The sequence below is a fragment of the Peromyscus leucopus genome, chromosome 8b (assembly GCF_004664715.2).
Source record: "Peromyscus leucopus breed LL Stock chromosome 8b, UCI_PerLeu_2.1, whole genome shotgun sequence".
In the NCBI taxonomy this organism is placed as follows: Eukaryota; Metazoa; Chordata; class Mammalia; order Rodentia; family Cricetidae; genus Peromyscus; species Peromyscus leucopus.
Window position 1 is genome coordinate 3,012,253 of NC_051086.1, and position 20,740 is coordinate 3,032,992.

The following is a 20,740-nucleotide window of genomic DNA, read 5'->3' on the forward strand; positions in this document are numbered from 1 at the left end:
ATTGTATATATAATAAATCTTTTAATAAAAAAATACAACACTTTTGAGGGTATGTTTTAACCCCGGGTAACAGCCTTCCGGGCTTGCCCCTGTGTTGCAAGACAAATCTGTTCACCCTGCAGCCATTCTGCCAGCCATGATTTAAATTCCTAATCCCAGCTCTGGTATGCGTTTCTGCATTGCGCCAGTGAGATCGAGCAGCCTTCCCTCCAGCGGGCAGCTGGCGAGAACCCTTGGTGAATGCCCTCGAATCTCAGCGACACCATCCTCCCCCGTGCCCCGCCCCGCCCTTGACACCAGCTTATTCATTACCTAGTGCTGCCAGCTGCTGTGAGCCTGGGTGGGTGTGGGCTCAGGAGGCCGCGCCCAGTCCGCGGGAGGCTGCAGAATGACTGGCTGCCGGTGACCTGGGGGTGACGGGGCGGGCCCGAGAGGAGGAGTCTGCAACGCCCGGCTGCTGCTTGCGCCGCTCCGTGGGTCCAGATCCTGTGATGGCCAAGATGGCGCTGGCCGCCGCCAGTCGCGTTCTGCTGCACGCGGGTGCGTGTCAGGGCGCGGGAGCTGGTGCACGGCCACAGAGAGGGCTGGGTTCGCGGGCGGGGGTGGCGAGAGTCCGGCGGGCTTGCTAACGGTGCTCCCGGCTGTCCGCAGGATCCCGCCTCGGGCGCAGGGAGGCCGTGGACGGCGCGCGGCGCTTCGCCAACAAGCGGGTGGTGGTGGAGCCGGAGGCTGCGGCAGGTGAGCGAGTGCACCGGTGGGCAAGGCCCGGCACGGGAATAGTGTCCTCCAGAGCCGAGGGCGCAAGTTCCCTGGGAAGTCAGGCGGGCACGGGAATAGTGTCCTCCAGAGCCGAGGGCGCAAGTTCCCTGGGAAGTCAGGCGGGTGTTTCCAAAAGCAGTGAGAAAAAACTCATGGAAACTCAGATCTTGTTTAAAACTTAAGTTCACACCAGGTGGTTTAATGACAAAACGCGTGAGCTTTTAAAGTCTTGGTTGAAGTTTTTAAAGTTATGGCCTGTTGCCTAAACTATTAGTTAAAAACGATTGTAGCTTGCTGTGGTGGCTCGCACTTGTAAACCCAGCTGAAGCTAGAGGAGTACTAGGCCAGTCTCAGTTCTGAGACAATGTCTCAAGAATCCGACACGGGCCTGGAGAGATGGCGCCGTGGTTAAGGGGACTCAGGTTCAATTCCCAGCACCCACGTAGCAGCTCACAATTGTTCCAGGGGGTCTGATACCTTCACACCAATGCACATAAACTAAAGTTAATTTGTTCTTTTAAGAAGAAAGAAATGTTCCACCCCTCCTGGCTTTCTTTCAAAAAAAAAAAAAAAAATCCGACATGAAAATGATTGGAAGGTTTTTTTGTTTGTTTGTTTTTCCAAATACTGGCTCGTGGCACAGACCCTAGCAACTATTTTCCTAGTTAAAGTTGGGAGTTGCAAGTAGGGTCACTCCCACCCTCCAGCCCCCACCCTGCCCTGTTAGAATGCCTAGGAAGCACCTCCAGTCACAAGGCTGAAGCAGGAGGATGGTGAAGTTGAGGTCAGCCTGTTTTTCCTGTGGTTTGTTTTGTTCTTTAAAGTGAGGATGCAGGGAGAAAAAGTGGATTTTTCCAGGACAAATAGATAATGCATTTATGGAAGGAAAACCTGGGAAAGTGGACACCACTGAGCCCAGAGCTTAGGGTCACATTCTAACCCTGATCCTGTCCTCTCATCATTAAGCATTGGCACCTGTGGGGGAAGGCTGCATCTCAGTTGACTTGCAGGTCAAGGTCTGGGTTCCCGGTGGGATAGTGCTGCCAGAATACAGTGAGGAAGGGCTTGAGTCCAACCTGACGAGTCCAACACAAAGTGGAGACCCTGAAAGGATCATTTCTGTGACAGATTTTATATATCTCAAATACCACAGAAACGCACATTTTAAAATATTAGAGGACTGGAGAGGTGTGCCTTAATGGTAGAACATTTGCCGAGCGTTCCCCAGGCCTTGGGTTTAATCCCAGTACCACGAAAATAAATAAATAAAAACATTAGAATGGGTAGAGGTAACAGCTCTATACCATGCCAAAGTCACTCAAAGTGCTAGACATTTAGGCTTAATAACATGTATATTTTATCACAGTTTTAGTATATGTGAGTAGCATATATATATATATATATGTGTGTGTGTGTGTGTGTGTGTGTGTGTGTGTGTGTGTACATGTACATATATATGTATGTATATGTATATATGTCCAGTAAAAAGAAAAGGTAAAATAGCAACTGGTTTTACTTTACTTAAGTTGGTTTTGAAGATAGAGTGTTACCTCCAGTTCAAAGGCAAAATGGAAAAGGCCATATGTCCCTTTAGCTTATGGGATTTTTTTGTTGTGTGTGTCTCCTCCCCCGCCCCCCCCCAGCTGAGGACCGAACCCAGGGCCTTGTGCTTGCTAGGCAAGCGCTCTACTACTGAGTTAATCCCCAACCCTGTTATGGGTTTTTTTGTTGTTGTTTGAGACCGGATTTCATTTATCCCAACTCATTATGTAACTCGCTGAGACTGACCATGAACCTAACCCACCTGCCTCTACCTCCCAAGTGCTGGGACCACAAGTGTTTGCACACTTTTTTTAAACAATTTATTTTATGTATATAGGTTTTTTGTTTTTGTTTTTTTTTAACCTGCATGTATGTTTGCATAGTACCTGTGGAAGCCAAAAAGGGTGTTAAATCCCCTGGAACTGGAGTTATAGACAGTTGTGAGCTGCTATGTGGTTGCTGGGAATTGAACCCAGGTCTTCTAAAAAAGCTGCCAATATTCTTTCTTTTTTTCTTTTTAATAGGTTTTTCAAGAAAGGTTTTTCTCTCTGTGTCACAGCCCTAGCTGTCCTGAAACTTGCTTTGTAGACCAGGCTGGCCTCAAACTCACAGAGATCCACCTGCCTCTGTCTCCCAAGTGCTGGGATTAAAAAGCGTGCACAACCACATTCACCCAGCCTAACCACTAAGCCATATTCAGCCTCCTCTAGTTCACACTTTTAAGCCCCCAGGACATAAACACCCTAAAGGGTGTGAACTTTGCTGGCACAGAAAATAGTTTCTTTCGAGTCAGTACAGGGTCATTTGGGCAAAGGTTCATCTCGTCTGAAGATGGACTCTGTTCTGTTCACCATTTCTCCAGTGTTGCCGAGCAGACACTTCAGATTGGCATGCTTTCCAAATCAGTTATGCCAAAAGTCAGGGGCATTTATGTTTCATTTTAGATCCTGCTCAGCTCATCATTCGAGAAAATTTTATCTAATACTCACCCTGCTCCAGGAATTTGGTTACTTATCCCATGCTGACCAAGCTCATCTAATTCTCTTTGTTAGCTCACATTCACCTTTCGCCTCATGACCTTTTCCCTAGTGTGCACTGCCATACCAGACTGCAGATAGTTCTTCCCAACTAGGTCTGAAGCGTTTGTTTTATGTAGGCCTGGAACTGTGTCACGCTTACCTCTTCCGCTCAAGTCAAAGGTCTTCAAAGAACCCACTTGGCACCAAGACTTGGCCCTCATTCTCAGAGAAGGGTTTTTGTTGACACCTAGACACCAGGGCCTCAGCTGGAAATGCCTCCTGATTATTCTGGAAGCCCTTTAGGCAAGTAGTGGCTGCCTTGCCCCCGGGGATAGGCCCTTGTTTTCTGCATTTACGCTGCAAACTTTGCACAAGGAGCCAAGGAGAGTGGAAGGGCACACCAGCATTTTAGGCTGCAATTGCTAAAGAGTGTGAGCTGATCCCCCTAAAAGACCTGGTCATGACTGGTCTGATGAGATGGTTCCTCTTCCCTGGAAGCCCTGGGACTTGCTAGTTACAGAGAACAAGAGAAATGAGCAGCTGAAAAGTCAAGTCAGGGAAACTGGAAGGACGGGCTGATGAAGCACCAGGAGATCTCTGCTCAGCTCTGCCCACTGCCATCTTTCAGGACATCAGAGTCACGGTGCAGATCCATCTCCACTGTCAACTCCTTGGTGGCCTTGAGGCCTAGCCCAGGGCAGTCCTCTCAGAATGGACATGACCAGCATAATCAGGAAATGACAGTGTCACCAGGCTTGGCAAATCAAGGGAAACCTTTACTTCTAACTAAAGACGTTCCTTGCCAGAACGGCACCTCCAGGCAGGTGAGCTTCCTTAAAAATCAGGTGGACATCTGTTGCGGATACTGGAAAGATGGGGAACATTCTGGGCCCCGCGGCAGGTGCCATTCTCGAAGACCATGTGTGTCCTGTGCCCTCAAGACTGCTTGTCTTCTGCCTGAAAATGGAAGTTGATGATAATGGCAATCCAAGTGTTTCCTGAGCCTGTGGGTACAGAATATAGCACACTGAGCTGATGAGATTATATTCACATTTGTACAGAAGTCTAAAGCCAGGGATGGAAGGACTGTGTGTCCTCTGAAGCTCCAGGGGAGTCTTCCCTTCTCACTCCTTGGTGTCCCTTGGCTTGTGGGCACCTCCTTTTACTCTTTCTTTCATATATATGTATGGTGTGTGTGAATAAGGGTGCACATGTATGATTGGGAGTGCACGTGTGTGGGGTGGGACATGAGGTCCTCTCCACTTCACTGAGGCAGGGTCTCTTACAGAACCCAGAGCCTGCCAATTCCAATTACTATAGCTAGCCAGCTTGCTCTTGGAATCTGCTCTCTGCATACAGAGGGCTGGATTTGTGTTCTAGAGATCTCAACGCCAGGCCTTACACCTAGATTCAATTTCATTCACTGATGCGTAACCCCAACCCTCTGCCACCATCTTTATGTGGCCTTCTCCCTTCTGACATAAGGCCCATTCTAACGTGACCTCATCCTGGCATCTTTTCCTTTTTCTTTTTTTCTCTGGGTAGCTCTGACTGTCCTGGATCTCGCTCTGTGGACCAGGCTGGCCTCAAACTCACAGAGATCCGCCTGACTCTGCCTCCGAGTGCTGGGATTAAAAGTGTTTGTCACCACCGCCCAGTGGCATCCATTTGAGATAGGGTCTCATGTGGTCCACTGACCTCAAGCTTTCTGTTCAGCAAGAAATGACCTTGAACTCGATTCCCTGCCTCCCAAGTGCTAAATTGACAAGCGTGTGTAAGCACACCTGGTTTATTTGATATTGGAGATGTATGAGTGTTTGCCTGTGTGTATGTCTGTGTGCCATTCTGGGAGACCGGCTGCCACATTTTACCCCAGGGTACTCTTGAGTGAGGGATAAGAGATTTAGATAGGATAGAGTGGAGAAAAACAGAAACACAGGATAGCCTCAGGAGGGCCTGGATCCTTATCCAGTGGCTCCTTCTGTCTCTTCTAAAGCGCTGTTTATAGGAGTGCCGAGGGGTGGAGCAGAAGACCTCCTCCTGACGTAGCATGAATCTTAAAAAGTCTTATTAATAAAAACAAACCTGGAGCCAGGTATTGGGTTAAAGCTGGAAGACCAGAGAAGCAGAACAAGCCACAGCTACCTCACCTCGCTAATTCCTCAGCTGATCCTGTTTCCTCAGGCTGGAAGCCTCTGAGTCCTCATCCAGAATGAATCTCAGCTGAACTGCTGCTCAAAAGCCTAAAAGCTTAACCAGCTCCTAGTTCCTGGTTTTCACACCTTTCTGCTTTCTGCTATTACTTCCTGGGATTAAAGGCTCATTTCCTGGGATTAAAGGCATGAGTCACCATGCCTGGCTGTTTCCTGTGTGGCCCTGAACCCCAGATGGATCTCTGCCTCCAGAAGGCTAGGATTAAAGGTGTGAATGCCACCATTTTCTGGCCTCTATGTCTGTCTAGTGGCTGTTCTGTTCTCTGACCCCCAGATAAGTTTATTGGGGTGCACAATATATCAACCACACACTAGCTAAGCCAAGTGTAGACCCTTCTAATCACCTAGAAACCATGCACATGGTCAAGCTATCCTCTAATGCAGTTCTGGGTAAAACAAGCTCAGACCTCACTAGGAAACCTTTGTGGGCCTCCACATATCATGAGCTTACCTGGTGCTCAAGGAAGCCAGAAGGACATCAGCTCCCCAGGAACTATAGTTGGAGATGTTTGTGAGCTACTGTGTGGGTGCTGGGAGCCAAACCCTGGTCCTCTGCAACAGCAACAGGAACTCTTAACTGAAGATCTCTCCTGTCAAATTTCACTTGTTTTATCTATGATGTGTTTGTGAATAATGGTGTACACACCATGGAGTAACAGAATTTTCCCAAGGGCCTGCCCTGAGAAAATTCCTCCCAGGGTCCTGAGGAAGAACCTACACCAGGCAGGGGGATATCTGAGGGGAAAGAATCTATGTACAGCATGCTCTTTCATCCATTTACTCTATTTCTCTAAGACAAAATTCTATCTACACGGCTTCAGCTCCGTCGTCACATTCAGCTCCTCTCTCTACCTACTGGGCCTGCCTGTCACAGTCCTGACTAAGTTCCTATGCTTTGACCTCATCTTCGTCCTCCATCACCCTTCCTTGCTCCTTACCCCTACTCTGAGAAACTGCCATCTATCTTCTCTTCTGCCTGGCCACCCAGCTGGCCTCTAGGAATCCTGCTCCAGTCTTTACTGTACCTGGTTATGCAAAAAGCCCTATTGTCCTGAGTCAGTAGCTCTGCAGGCCTGAGGGAAGGGGATGGTCTGAGCTTCATTTGCACAAGAAACAAAGCTGTGCATCTACAACCCACCTGTCTCCTAGGCCCTGCAGGGGTGTTAGTTACCTAGTGGGTCAGCAGTAGGTCTGAGTTGTTTATGCTGTTTGCCATAAGGCCTAGTCGTGTATGAACACACAAGAATTTCATAGCAGAAGACAGCTGATACATTAAAAACTAAATAACTGCCGGGCGGTGGCGGTGCACACCTTTAATCCCAGCACTCAGGAGGCAGAACCAGGTGGATCTCTGTGAGTTCGAGGCCAGCCTGGTCTACAGAATGAGCTCCAGGACAGGCACCAAAACTACACAGAGAAACCTTGTCTCGAAAAACAAAAACAAAAAAACTAATTAACACCAAATATTCCTTGATAAATGGCTTCCTCTAGAAAAATTCCTTGACTTTTCTAGGTATAGCTTTAATATATATAGGCATCTCTATAATATATTCTTGCAGCCCGCTGCAATGGAACCCATGTGGAGGTCAGAGAGCTACTGTGGGATCAGTTCTCTCTTTCACTGTGGGGTCCAGGAGCAGAACTATCAGCAGGCTGCCCCGGCAAGCACTTTACCCACCAGGGCCCCTCTCTGGCCTATCCTTGATGATTTTGGTTTTGGTTTGGTATTTTGAGACAGGGTCTCTCTATGTAGCCCTGGCCATCCTGGAACTCCATACCATCCTGGCTGTGAGCCACCATGCCGGGACTAATGTTTTGACAGTCCTTTGATTTCTTGCTCTGTAGAGCAGACTAGTCTGGACCTCTATGTAGCCCAGGGTGACCTTGAATTATCAATCCTGTGTCACCACATTCAAGTTATAGATTGTTTCCTTGGATGCGCAGTGGCACACATTCCTAACTCAGACTGCCTTGGACCTGACTACTTGTAGCCAGTGTGTGTTGCCAGCAAAGCTGAAAATAGCTTTCCCCGGGCCTTGTGCTTAAGAAGGTCTTTACTCCTGGGCTGCAAGGTCAAGGGAGAGGTGAAAAGTGTCCGTGTAGGGCTGGAGAGATGGCTCAGAGGTTAAGAGCACTGGCTGCTCTTCCAGAGGTCCTGAGTTCAATTCCCAACAACCACATAGTGGCTCACAACCATCCGTAATGAGATCTGGTGCCGTCTTCTGGCCTGCAGGGATTTATGCAGGCAGGACATTATATACATAATAAATAAATCTTTTAAAAAGGAAAGAAAGAAAAGTGTCAGTATAGAGTTTTACATTTGGCCTGTCTAATTGGGTTACATAAAATTATATGCTTAGGATATTTTGTAATTAAAATATTTTGCAGGGCAGTGATGGTGCACACCTTTAATCCTAGTACTCGGGAGGCAGAGGCAGGCGGATCTCTGTGAGTTCAAGGGCCAGCCTGGTCTACAGAGCAAGCTCCAGGACAGAAAAGAGAAAAGTTAAAATTTCAGACCAAGGAATGGTGGCGCATGCCTTTAATCTCTGCACTCGGGAGCCAGAGCCAGGTGGATCTCCGTGAGTTCAAGGCCAGCCTGGTCTACAGAGTGAGATCCAGGACAGCCAGACTGTTACACAGACTACCCTGTCTTGGAAAAAAAAAAAAAAAAAAAAAAAGGACCTGAAAGGTAGACTGAGGCAAAAATGGGGCATCCAGAATGTCCTGCCCCAGTGCTTGGTTATGCACTTTTGAGGTTTGGGAATTTAGCAAGCCTGTATTTGAAGTCATAGTTCAAATGTGTCCACCCTGTGGTCCATGGGCTACAATAGCCAAGGACAGCCTAACACAACATTGTAAACTTAAAATAGGAGTTGGTTTTAGGTTGTTTTTGGTAGGGGTTTGTTTTTTGTTGTTGTGGGGGTTGTTTGTTTGTTTGTTTTTGGTGACTAGATTGTACAGTACTTTGTTTCATTCATTCACTCATTTATTTACTTATTCATTTATTTTGGTTTGTTTGAGACATGGTTTCTCTGTATAGCCTTAGATGGATGGATAGATAGATAAATAGATAATGCTTTATTGTACATTTAGTTTAATTTCAAATTTTATTTATGTCTCTGTGTGTGTGCCTCTGTGGGAGGGTTACAGTTAAAATTTTTTCAGTAACTATGGTTGGTCTTGGCTGTTGACCTCACCACAGTCAGTACAGTTCTTTTTTTTTTTTTTTTTTTTTTTTTTTTTGGTTTTTCGAGACAGGGTTTCTCTGTGTAGCTTTGCGCCTTTCCTGGGACTCACTTGGTAGCCCAGGCTGGCCTCGAACTCACAGCGATCCGCCTGGCTCTGCCTCCCGAGTGCTGGGATTAAAGGCGTGCGCCACCACCGCCCGGCTCAGTCAGTACAGTTCTTAAAGTGAACTTTGTAAGTGACAACATCATGTTGCCATATCAAAGGTTGGAAGTGGCCCTTAGACCAAGGGCCATGTTGTATGTCTGTCTTGCCAGTGTTCACAAGGCTGGGGTGAGAGGATTGAGTTCCAAGCCTCAAAACTGAAACAAAATGTTTCAAGTCCTGCTGTATGCGTGAGCGGTGCCAGCCGCTGTGACAGCCTGTGCCTGCCTCAGGAGTCCTGACTTCGCAGCCGCCCGCAGTGGAAGGAGAAATTTCTGGCAAATTCAGCTTTGTGCCTCCGGCTGGGGAGCACCACACCTCTCCCCATACTAGTTCTGATTTCTAGGGTGCAATGGCCTCTAAAGAGAGGGGACAGGGAACGAGAGTCATGATGGTGATGTCCCACCCCTACGTCCAGGTGTCTGTCTCCATGCCCCTCCACCTGCCTTAGGATGAGATGGGTCATTCAGGATTGAACACATGCTGTTAAATGTCTGTATGTCCACGTGCTAAAGGCAGCTCCAGAACCTTTGTCTCAGGAGGGCCAGTGGCATTGTCCTGGGTACTTGAGACAGCTCTTAACCTTGATCCTCCAGGAGACTAGAGAGATTATTTAGGGAATTTGAGATCTCTGAGAAGCAAGGAGAACAGACTGAGGCTGTCCACGGGTACAGGACTCACCATCTACAACCTCACCAGAAACGGAATTCCCAAATTAAGTACTGTCTTGAGCCACCTTGCTAGCCCCTGCCTCAACTTTTTGTTGTTGTTTTTTGAGACAGGGTTTCTCTCTGTAGTCCTAAGTGTCTTGGAACTTGTTCTGAAGACCAGGCTCGCCTCTGTCTCCTGAGTGCCGGGATCAAAGGGGTGCTCACCACCACACCAGGCTCCTGCCTGAACTTTTGTGTTGGTGGTGGTTTTTTGTTTGTTTATTTTACAAGACAGGGTTTCTCTGTGTAGCCTTGGCTGTTCTGGAACTCACTCTGTAGACCAGGCTGGCCTAGAACTCACAGAGATCCGCCTGGCTCAGCCTCCTGGGTATTGTGATTAAAAGCATGTACCACCATCACCCAGCCTGCCTGAACTTTTAAAACCTCCAATTCTGCAGCTCCCATAGACAGACTGAGGGCCAGGGGTGGCCTGGACTGAGCTCTTTTTGAGGATCCTCTCTGTTTTAAACTAGGAGTTGCGGTGATGAAGTTCAAGAACCCTCCAGTGAACTCCCTCAGCTTGGAGTTCCTGACAGAGTTTGTCATCAGCCTGGAGAAGCTAGAGAATGACAAGAGCTTCCGGGGTGTCATCCTCACTTCGGTAGGTGTCTGGTCAAACCACAAACCCCCAGCCCTGACTGTGGTCAGAGTGGGAACCTGGAAAATCTGGAGCCTTCCATCATGGGGCAAATAGAGTCACCAGCAGCCCTAATGACTACTCGGGGCCTCTCTGTTTCCTGGAGAGCACGTTCCCAGGCTCGAAGCAGGCCTGGACAATCCTCAGGAACCTGCTGAGCAGTCTCTGTGGGAACTTGGTCTTCCCAGGAGCCCCCTGAGGTCATCTGGTCATTAGCAAATGTAGCCAGGGGCTCCCAGGGCACCTCTTCCCCAGGAGCTGCTGGTGCCTGAGCTAGTCCAGCAGGATACATGCCTTGAGAGCATGCATTCTGCTCGCCTTTGGGCCATCTTAGGTCAGGCATCAGAGGGCAGGTTCTGCTGCCCTCCGAATTCTTGAGGGGAACCTGGGCGTTGCCTGCGAGTGCCGGCAAATGCCAGGCTCAGCCTTGGTGAGGGCAGTGTCACTGAAGTCAGTAAATGGCCATGAGGGCAGGTTGTACAGTGGGAAAGGAAGTCTTCAGAGGTCTGGTCTCTGGCCAGACTGAGCATCACATCCCCTGCCCTCCTCAGTGACAGGACACAAAGTCACATGTGGATCGAGTTCATTTCTGCCCCTTTGTTCTTGTTTGGAGTTAGGCTCTTGTATCCCAGACTAGGCTCCAGCTTGTTACATAGTCAAGGCCAGAGTGCCGCCGTGCCAGTCTGCGAGGTGCTGAGAACCAAGCCCAGGCCTTGGGGATGCCAGGCAAGCACTCTACCACCTGAGCTACATCTCCAGCGCCCGATAAATAATGATGTTGGGGGTTTTTCTTCCTTTCCTGGGGGTGATGCTGGAGATTGAACCCAGGGCCATCTGAATATTGGTCAAGTGTTCTGCCACTGAACGACTTCCCTCAGCCCTTTGGAATGACGGTGCCACTACGGTTTCAAGTATAGCTCCCTATGCTATGTGCCGCAGTGATCCAGAGACCACACTGGACCACTGGCCCATAGCATGTCAGCACCAGCACATCAGCATCGTGTTCAGTGAAGGTGCAGGAAGCTGATAGTCATGAAGCCCCAAAGGGCCCAGAGGGAAGCGATCACTACCCTTTGGGGTTTCAAAAGCTCAGGCAGGCACATGATTTTAATCCCAACACCTGGGAGGCTGAGGCAGGTGGATCTTTGTAAGTTCAAGGCCAGCCTGGTATACAGAGCAAGTTCCAGAACAGCCAAGGCTACACACAGAAACCTTGTCCCATAAAACAAACAAACGAACAAAAAAACCACCACCAACACAAAAGTTCAGGCAGGAGCCTGGTGTGGTGGTGAGCACCCCTTTGATCCCGGCACTCAGGAGACAGAGGCCAGCCTGGTCTTCAGACTGTATCTCATTCATTCTTAGGCTTCTTATCATTGAAACTATTAGTTTATTTATTCAGTTCGTGGCCTTGGCGGTCGCCTCACAGCTAATGTCACTGCAGGCCACCCTTTAATGCATCTAGTTGTGGTGCTACATTAGTATTAATACACATTAGCCCACCAACTGCCACAATTACATTCACTCTTCTTATCCTGTTAACTGTCCTAGAATTCACTGTAGCCCTTATTCAAGCCTGTTTTTATCCTCCTAGTTAGTCTTTATTTATGTGAGAACACATAATGACGCACCAAACACACACATACCACATAGTTAACCCAAGCCCAGTACCACTAACTAGGGCCCTGTCTGCCCTTCGTCTGACCTCTGGCCTAGTAATATGATTCCATTTAAACTCTTTTTACCAGAGGGCTGGAGAGATGGCTCTGAGGTTAAGAGCACCAACTGTTCTTCCAAAGGACCTGGGTTCAATTCCCAGCACCCACATGGTAGCACACAATTGTCTATAGCTCCAGTTCCAGGAGACCTGACTCCCTCACACAGACATACAAGCAGGCAAAACACTAATGTTCATAAAAATAAATAAAAGTGAAACTCATTTATCTAACTGTCCTTAGGTCTTATAGCAAATACTCTCACCGTCTATCGATGATGTGGCATACCAAGACCACCTATTCTGCACCCCTACTGTATAGAAAGGCCTTTATTACGGAATCATCTTATTTACTATAACTGAAGTCTCTGCAACCCCACCCCACCTCTGCAGGTTTTTTCTGAATTTTTTTTTTTTTTTTTTTTTTTTTTTTTTTTTTTTTTTGAGACAGGGATTTTCTGTATAGCTTTGGAGCCTGTCCTGGAACTCACTTTGTAGCCCATGCTGGCCTCAAATTCACAGAGATCCTCCTGCCTCTGCCTCCTGAGTGCTGGGATTAAAGGTGTGCACCACCGCCACCCTGCTTCTGAACTTTCTATCACTCCGCCTTGTGTCTGCACATGACCTAGTTGGATGCTGACTCCCTAGAGGAATTGTTCCACTTAACACACTTGAAGTCACCTACTTACTACATCAGTCCTTCTAGCATCAGGGATTTCAATCCCATGAGCCCGCCATGGCTTAATAGAAGGAAAGCAAAGTCACATAAACCCGGCCTTCCTTAGTACAGTCATGTCAGGACTACACCATTCCCCCGAGCCTCAGAACACTTCCAAACATCAGTTTGTTTGTTACTGACCAGCATTTGTCGTCATTTTTTTTTCTTTTCCTTTTTTTTTTTCTTTTTAGTTTTTCAAGACAGGGTTTCTCTGTGTAGTTTTGGTGCCTGTCCTGGATCTCACTCTGTAGACCAGGCTGGCCTCGAACTCACAGAGATCCGCCTGGCTATACTTCCCAAGTGCTGGGATTAAATGTGTGCACCACCACCGCCCGGCTTGTCATTTACTTTGTGGTAATAATAGCTGGAGGCTTTGGAAACTGGTCAGTACCCTTAATAATCAGAGCACCTGATATGGCATTCCCCTGAAGTGTTTTACTGAATATTTTACTGAGAGGACCTTTGTTTGGAGGCAAAGCCTTCTCAATTGTAAAGATTACAGTGAAAGCCATCAGTGAGATGAATGATCCTATGGAGGATCCCACATTTCGTGTGGTCTAAGTGTCTGGATAGTCAGAGTAGTACTGTGGTATTCCTGAGAGCCCTAGAAAATGTTGAGGAAAACAATGTCATGTTTACTTCTACAAATATGATAAGAAATGAGCTTTTGGTTATGTGTTGTCTAGAGTATACCCTGAAAAAGGTGGAAATTGGTGGACAGAACCAGTCGTAACAGTGAAGGCAGCTCGAATAGACACAGTGGACATGAGCAGGAAGGATGATATCAAGAGGAGAGTTGGGAGCGAACAATTCCAGTGAGGCCCCTGTCTTAGGGTTTCTACTGCTGTGAAGAGACACCACAGCCTTGGAATTGCTTATAAAAGGAAAAACATTTCATGGGGTGTCTTACATTTTCACAGGTTTAGTCCATTATCGTCATGGTGTAACGGGGGGCGTGCAGGCAGACATGGTGCTGGAGAAGGAGCTGAGAGTGCTACATCTTGACTTGCAGGCAACAGGAAGTGATCTGAGATACTGGGTGTGGCTTGAGCATATATGAGACCTCAAAGCCCGGCTCCACAGTGACACGCTTCCTCCAACAAGACCACACCTACTCCAACAAAGCCACACCTCCGATAGTGCCGCTCCCTATGAGCTTATGGGGGCCGATTACATCCAAACTTCCACAGCCCCTGACTGTAAATAGGAAAAGGAAACCTAGGGCTGATAGTGTAGCAGTAATGTTTCCCCTGTGAAGTGTAGCAAGTCAGCTGAATCTCTAGTTCGAGGAGCAATAATTGTGCCTGAGGTGAAATAAACTTGAGCGTATACATCAAGGTGTACAGGGAGTATGTAATGAGCTCAGAAGAGAAATCCTAAGAAACCAATAGATACCATAGCTCAAACTATTCCTGTATATCCGAATGGTTCTTTTTTTGCCTGAATAATAAATAATGATATGGAAAATAATTCTGAAGCCTGGAAGGAATGGAAATTTAAACTTCTGATTGGCTAAAAAAAAATCAGAAAAGATGTTGCTAGAAAATAGAGTCTCTTCCCCCAGCAGAATCAAAGAAGATTATGTTTAAGTTTCGGGGAATTAAGAGTACAGAAATTCCTGCGGCAGGGGCTGGGGGGGAGGGAAAGGGCTGCTGTAATTAGGACAGATCACGTGGATAATGGGGATTGATACTGTGTTGTGGCTGGTAGTTTTGTATTGACCATGGTAGTAATAAAGCAATTGCACCCAGGATAGATGAAGTGCCAGCTAAATGAAGGGAGGAAGTAGATCTGCGGATGTTCCTGTGTGGGCTGGACTTCCAGCTAATGGAGGGTGAACAGTTCAGCCGTTTCCTGCTCCTGCTTCCACTGTTGATGCCAGCAGGGGGAGTGGAGGAGGAAGTCAAAAGCTTACGTTGCTTATTCGTGGGAATAAACATTCCTACGTAGGCCTTATTCACAGACACTAGAGGTAAGAATTAGAATGTGACTTAGGAGGCCACTGTTCACCAACAAGTGTATTGTCTTCCCAGATCACAGAAATGGGCTGACTCAGAACCCTTCAAACTTATTTGGTATGACCAGTAGGAGTACTTTAGTTTATCTTTCTTCACACAAAATCTGCCTCTGGGTGCTAGAGAGGTGGCTCAGTGGTTCAGAGCACTGACTGCACCGGGTGGCAGTGGCGCACACCTTTAATCCCAGCACTCGGGAGGCAGAGCCAGGTGGATCTCTGTGAGTTCGAGGCCAGCCTGGTCTACAAATCGAGATCCAGCACAGGCACCAAAACTACACAAAGAAATCCTTTCTTGAAAAACCAAAAAAATAAAAAGCACTGGCTGCTCTTATAGAAGACCTGGGTTCAGTTCCCAGGACCCACAAGGGGACTCATAACCATCTGTAACTACAGTCCCAGGGCATTGGACACTCTCTTCCAGGCTCTGCAGGCACATGCAGACAAAACACTCAAACACATAAAACAAATAAATTTAAAAACAAAACCTAAATCTGCCGCTGCCTTCCAAGTGCTGGGATTACAGACATTCGCCACCAAGACCAAGTCTTCTGTCTCCTGTTGTTGTTCCATGTGACCACTGTCCTCTCAGCCTCGCCCCTCTGCCACCTCTACCCAATGTGGAGGTGACCCACAGGTCCACTGCACAGTGTCATTAGAAGCATCTGAATAGGCCGTGCGTAGAGGCCTTTATCTTTAATTTAATTAACTAATCCTAGCACTTGGAAGGTAGAGGCAGGAGGATCTCTATGAGTTTGAGACCAGCCTGGTCTACAGAGTGAGCTCCAGGACAGCCAGAGCTACATAGTGAGACCCTGGGGGCTGGGGGGGGGGGACGACATCTGAATCTAGCATAGTTGTCTCTGTTACATTATAGAAGAGGGATGCATTTCATAAAAACAAAGTGAGATCACCGCACAAGTGTTGTGCATCATCAGTTCCTGTCCACGAAAAACGTACTCAGCTGCGCTGTGACTCCAAGGTGCCAGAGGGTGGATGTCTGTCTGTGTCCACTCCCTCACCTCCTGACAGGAGGTGCTGTTGGGCAAACAAACATCTAGTTCTTGCTGGAGCAGGTGCTGCCCTGCACCAAGTCTACCACCCATGAACTCAGGCCCGACTAAGAAACCATGCAGAGGGGAAATCCTAAGTGGATTTTTTTACCTGGCACTCCTGAGCCACTTCCCAGGATTTGGTGCTGACCCTGGCACGTGGCTCTGTCCTTCATGCTTTCCTTATAGCCCACCTGTGCTCTCCTCACACCTGCTCTGGTGGCTGTGTCAGACCTGAGGCGTCCAACTGAGGACCCACATGTGTGGCTATGCAGTTCTTCTAGATCTTTCTTCTGCCCCAGCACTCTCTGCCCTTGCTTGACCTTGGGAGGGAGAACAGAACATGTGCTTGGATTACAGAACCAAGTACAGAGAGGTGTGCTCAAGTGTCAGAGAGCCTGGTACATTGGTGTCTCGGAGCAGTACCCACCCTTACCTGTTTGGTCCTTTCTAGTTTGAAGCTAGAAAAGGAGAGGCATTCCAGAAAGTAGCGTCAGTCCAGGGGAGGGTCCAAGCCATGTCCCTGACACCCTCAGTTCTGGATTCCTCGGAAGCAGCGTCTCACTGGCCGAGCATGACCCTGGCTTCTCCCGGCAGGATCGGCCGGGTATTTTCTCAGCTGGCCTGGACTTGATGGAGATGTATGGCCGGAACCCAGCCCACTACGCCGAGTACTGGAAGGCTGTGCAGGAGCTGTGGCTGAGGCTCTACCTGTCCAACCTGATCTTAGTGGCTGCCATCAATGTGAGTGCCCCCACCCACACCCCACACCCACAGTTCCCCAGGGCCTGCCCAGAAGCAGGAGACACTTGGACTCTGACATTCCTGGGCCAGACAGATATAGCAGAGAAAAAAAAATTGGGGGGACCAGGGCCTGACTGGCTGGAATGAGCCCTGAGCAGATCGACACTTTGGAAGTGATATTTTGATCTGACCTTGGAAAGTAGAAAAAAGGGGCTCAACTTCTAAAAGCAGGGCTTTTGTGGGGTGGTGGTAGTGGTGCACACCTTTACTCAGCCAACCTGGTCTACAAAGCAAGTTCCAGAGCAGCCAGGGCTACACAGGAAACTGTCTTGGGCGGGGGGGACAAAAAATGAAAAGAAAAAAAGCAGGGTTCTCTGAGGGGACGGCTCTAAGGATCAGAGCCATGGGAGCTAAAAGGAAGGATTGAAGAGAGAGTTGGGTGACAGTGTACAGGCCTGGAGATGAGACACTGGTAACCTGTCTTGGTGTGGAGCATTAGGGTGCATGCAATGTGGACACTGCCATTTGGGAGTCCCCGGCTTCCTGGTAGGCCTGGCTGCCAGGTGTGGTAACAGCTCTGTCTAAATACTTATTTTGAACATTAGCATCAGATAAAATCTATAAAAGGAGAGCCAACTTGCTGTCCTAAGAGCCCTTTTTTGGCCCCTAAAAGCTAAAGAGTCACATGCTCAGGCCTTTGAGCCCATGGGCAAAACTTGAGGCTTTTAAAACCTCAGCTGCTGATCCCAGGGTAGCCAGTCTTGGTTTACATACCTATCCGGCATACTTGGCCCAGGTGCCAGTGCAGTGCCAAGAGCTCATGCCCACCCTCAGCCCTTGGAAGCTTGGGCACCTTCTACCTTGTCTAAGGAATATTACTGAGAATTGGAGCACCTACCTGTGGTGGTATTTTGTTGTAGTCTAATAAAACTTGCCTGAAGATCAGAGGACAGAGCCAGCCACAGAGTTAAACAGAGTCCAGGCAGTGGTGGCACACACCTTTAATTCTAGTACTGGGAGGCAAAGCTCTGTCTGGATCTCTGTGAGTTCAAGGCCACATTGGACTACATGAGATTCATCCAGTCTAGGAGAGAAACAGCCAGGCAGTGGTGGCACACACCTTTAACCCCAGTATTTGGGAAGCACACACACCATTAATCCCAGCACTAGGAAGGTTGAAAGAGGAAGTGAAATGGGTGTGCGGAGAAAGGCATATAAGGCGTGAGGAGACAGGAACCAGAGGCCCATTCAGCTGAGGACTCAGGCCTTCAGTCTGAGGATTCATGGAGATAGGCTCTTCTCTTCTCGGCTGAGGAGTTGGCGAGGTGAGAAGTGGCTGTGACTTGTTTCCTCTGATCTTTCAGCATTTTCCCCAATATCTGGCTCCAGGTTTTTATTATAAGACCATTTAGGATTCAGACAACACCTATAGACTGAGTCTCTTGCTTCCTCTTCAGGGTGCCTCTCCAGCTGGAGGCTGCCTCGTGGCTCTTACCTGTGACTACCGGATTATGGCTGACAACCCCAAGTATGCCATAGGATTGAATGAGACCCTGCTGGGCATTGTTGCCCCCTTCTGGTAAGACAAGGGACTGCATGCATACTCAACATCTAGCCCCCAGCACGGAATTGAAGGCTGTCTTCATTCCAGGTTTAAAGACAACTTTGTGAACACCATCGGGCACCGAGCAGCAGAGCGTGCCCTTCAGCTGGGGATGCTCTTCCCACCAGCAGAGGCCCTCAGGCTGGGTGTGGTGGACGAGGTGGTGCCTGAGGACCAGGTACACAGCAAGGCTCGCTCAGTGATGGCCCAGTGGTTGGCCATTCCAGGTGAGGAGCAAGCAGCAGGCAGCTTTGGGGCAAATAAGATGGATCACCTTTCCCGTTCTGGTGATCCATCCTCATGAAACCAAAAGCTCTCACAAGTCGGGGTCTGTGAAAGTGGGCTGTTTGCGTGATGCTGTGGAGCAGGGGTGAGCTGCACTGGTCATGAGATTGCTGTTGAGTAGGGATCTTATAGGAGCAGGGGAGCCGTCAGGAACACAGCCGTGCCTGTGAAACTACAGGCACACCAAGACTTTTTGGCGTTTGACCTTTTTAAGCAGGGTCACTGTGTAGCTAAGACTTCCCTGAACCAACCTACTTGCCCCAGGTCTTCAAATTTGGAATCCCCCTGCCTCCACTTCTCCAATGTTGAGATACAAGCATGTAACACCAATTAAGAAACTAAAACTTTAGGGCCGGGCGGTGGTGGCGCATGCCTTTAATCCCAGCACTTGGGAGGCAGAGCCAGGCGGATCTTTGTGAGTTCGAGGCCATCCTGGTCTACAGAGCGAGATCCAGGAAAGGCGCAAAGCTACACAGAGAAACCCTGTCTCGAAAAACCAAAAAAAAAAAAAAAAAAAAAAAAAAGAAAGAAACTAAAACTTTAATGTCATGTATTTCCCAAATGCTACACAGTATCCTTTTGAATTTCCCTAAAAAGAGCCATCTGGGCAGACCTCCTTGGAGCCCTCTTCTCTTATGAAGCCAATAGCCAGTCCCCACATGCATAAGCAAGTATATACTGATATGGAAAATGTGGTCAATAATACAGTTCAACAAAAATGACATGCTGGTTATTTTAGGTGCTGGAGATGGAACTCAGGGCCTTGTGCACATGCTCTACCACTGACCTGTGTGCCCAGCCCTAACAACGACATAAAAAAGCAAATTTTAAGAGGCAGGCATAGTGGCATGTGCCTATAATCCTAGCACTCGGGACTAAAAAAGAAGACCTACAAATCAAAGACCACTCTGGGCTTCAGAGAGACAGTCCCAGTAACAGCAATAGCAAAAGCTCTTGCAGTAACCTCCTGTCAGCTCCTGCATTTTATTTATGTTGGTTTGTTTAGACAGGCTGGCTTTGAATTCGCTGTCCTGCCTTAGCTGCCCAAATGCTAAGATACCCAGCTTTCTCTGTGATTTCCTAAACTCTAGGAGAGTCTCTGTTTGAATGCTTGAAGAAAGTATTGTGCTCACCACGCTATCATGAGAGTGTGGTAAAAATTAGCAAGGCATGGCCCCACATTCTCTGAAGGTGAGATTCACAGGTAACCCCATTTTCTTTAGACCACTCTCGGCAATTGACCAAGAGCATGATGAGAAAGGCCACGGCAGACAACCTGATCAAGCAGCGGGAGGCTGACATCCAGAATTTCGTCAGCTTCATCTCCCGAGACTCTATCCAGAAGTCCCTGAGCATGTACCTGGAAAAGCTGAAGCAGAAGAGGAGCTAAAGCAAGGCTCTCCCACAGTGTGTGGTCACATGTGCCTTCTGGGGACCCACTGGTCCCAAGGATTAGAAACAAGGTATTTTTTTAACTTAAAAATTCTCTTTGCTCTTGTGTTCCTGACCTTAAAATGTCCTATTCCAGGATGGAGAGGTGGCTTGGTGGATAAGGCCACCAGCTGCTCTTGCAGAGGACCCAGGTTCAATTCCCAGCACCCACATGGTGGCTCACAACCCTTTGTCACTCCAATTCTAGGGGATCTGATACCCTCTCTGCTCTGAGGGTACTGGGTGCACGTGGTGCACATACACATATGCAGGCAAAGCACTCACACACATTTCACTTATATATATACACTACACACACACACACACACACACACATATACATACACATATATATATATCTATACACATACATATATATATATATATACAGTCCTGTTAGCTGGGGGGATAGGTCTGTCAGTATTGTGCTCACCATGCTATCATGAGAGCGTGGTAAAAAGCAAGGCATGGTGGATACACTTGTAATGCAGTACTGGATAGACAGGATCAGGCAGATCCCTGGATTCTCTGGCCAGCCAGTCTACCCTAATTAGTAAGTACCAGTGAGATACCTTGTCTCAAAACAAGGTAGATACCCCCTTGACCCCTGGCTTATACAAATGCGCACACTCATACACAGAAGCTGTTCCTTGAAGCCTAAGGTCCCATGACCCCAACCACAAGCACCTTTCTGCTTGGTGAGCACAAAAGTCACTCTGGACGCTCTAAGGTCACGCTGCATGCCCATCTTACAGAACTGTGAACAATGCCTGCAGGTTGGCCTAACCCTGGCCTTTACTGACTGTCTTTTTGGAACCTTTAAGGCCAGACAGTCTCTGTCCTCAGCTACCCACCAGGACCTTAAGGAAATCCTTCTGGCCACATACGTTTTCATTGTGAAGTAGA

General features: G+C 48.1%; 1 protein-coding gene across 1 annotated transcript; it reads left to right on the top strand.

Annotated features, from left to right (window-relative positions):
• Positions 1–433: 433 nt before the first annotated feature.
• Positions 434–19,901, top strand: Eci1 (enoyl-CoA delta isomerase 1). Its single transcript, XM_028853952.2, has 7 exons — positions 434–540; positions 652–738; positions 10,110–10,237; positions 16,369–16,515; positions 17,973–18,094; positions 18,167–18,345; positions 19,627–19,901. The coding sequence occupies exons 1-7, from the start codon at positions 492–494 to the stop codon at positions 19,791–19,793; spliced, it is 879 nt and encodes a 292-aa protein (XP_028709785.1). The 5' UTR covers positions 434–491; the 3' UTR covers positions 19,794–19,901.
• The last annotated feature ends 839 nt before the right edge of the window (positions 19,902–20,740 follow it).

What these genes read in the sequence shown, in the direction of transcription:
- Eci1 (XM_028853952.2), top strand. Translation starts at nt 492, where the DNA reads ATGGCCAAGATGGCGCTGGCCGCCGCCAGTCGCGTTCTGCTGCACGCG. An exon ending in GGCATTGTTGCCCCCTTCTG is followed by an intron (nt 18,095 to 18,166) that starts GTAAGACAAGGG and finishes TCTTCATTCCAG; the next exon opens with GTTTAAAGACAACTTTGTGA. An exon ending in CCAGTGGTTGGCCATTCCAG is followed by an intron (nt 18,346 to 19,626) that starts GTGAGGAGCAAG and finishes CATTTTCTTTAG; the next exon opens with ACCACTCTCGGCAATTGACC.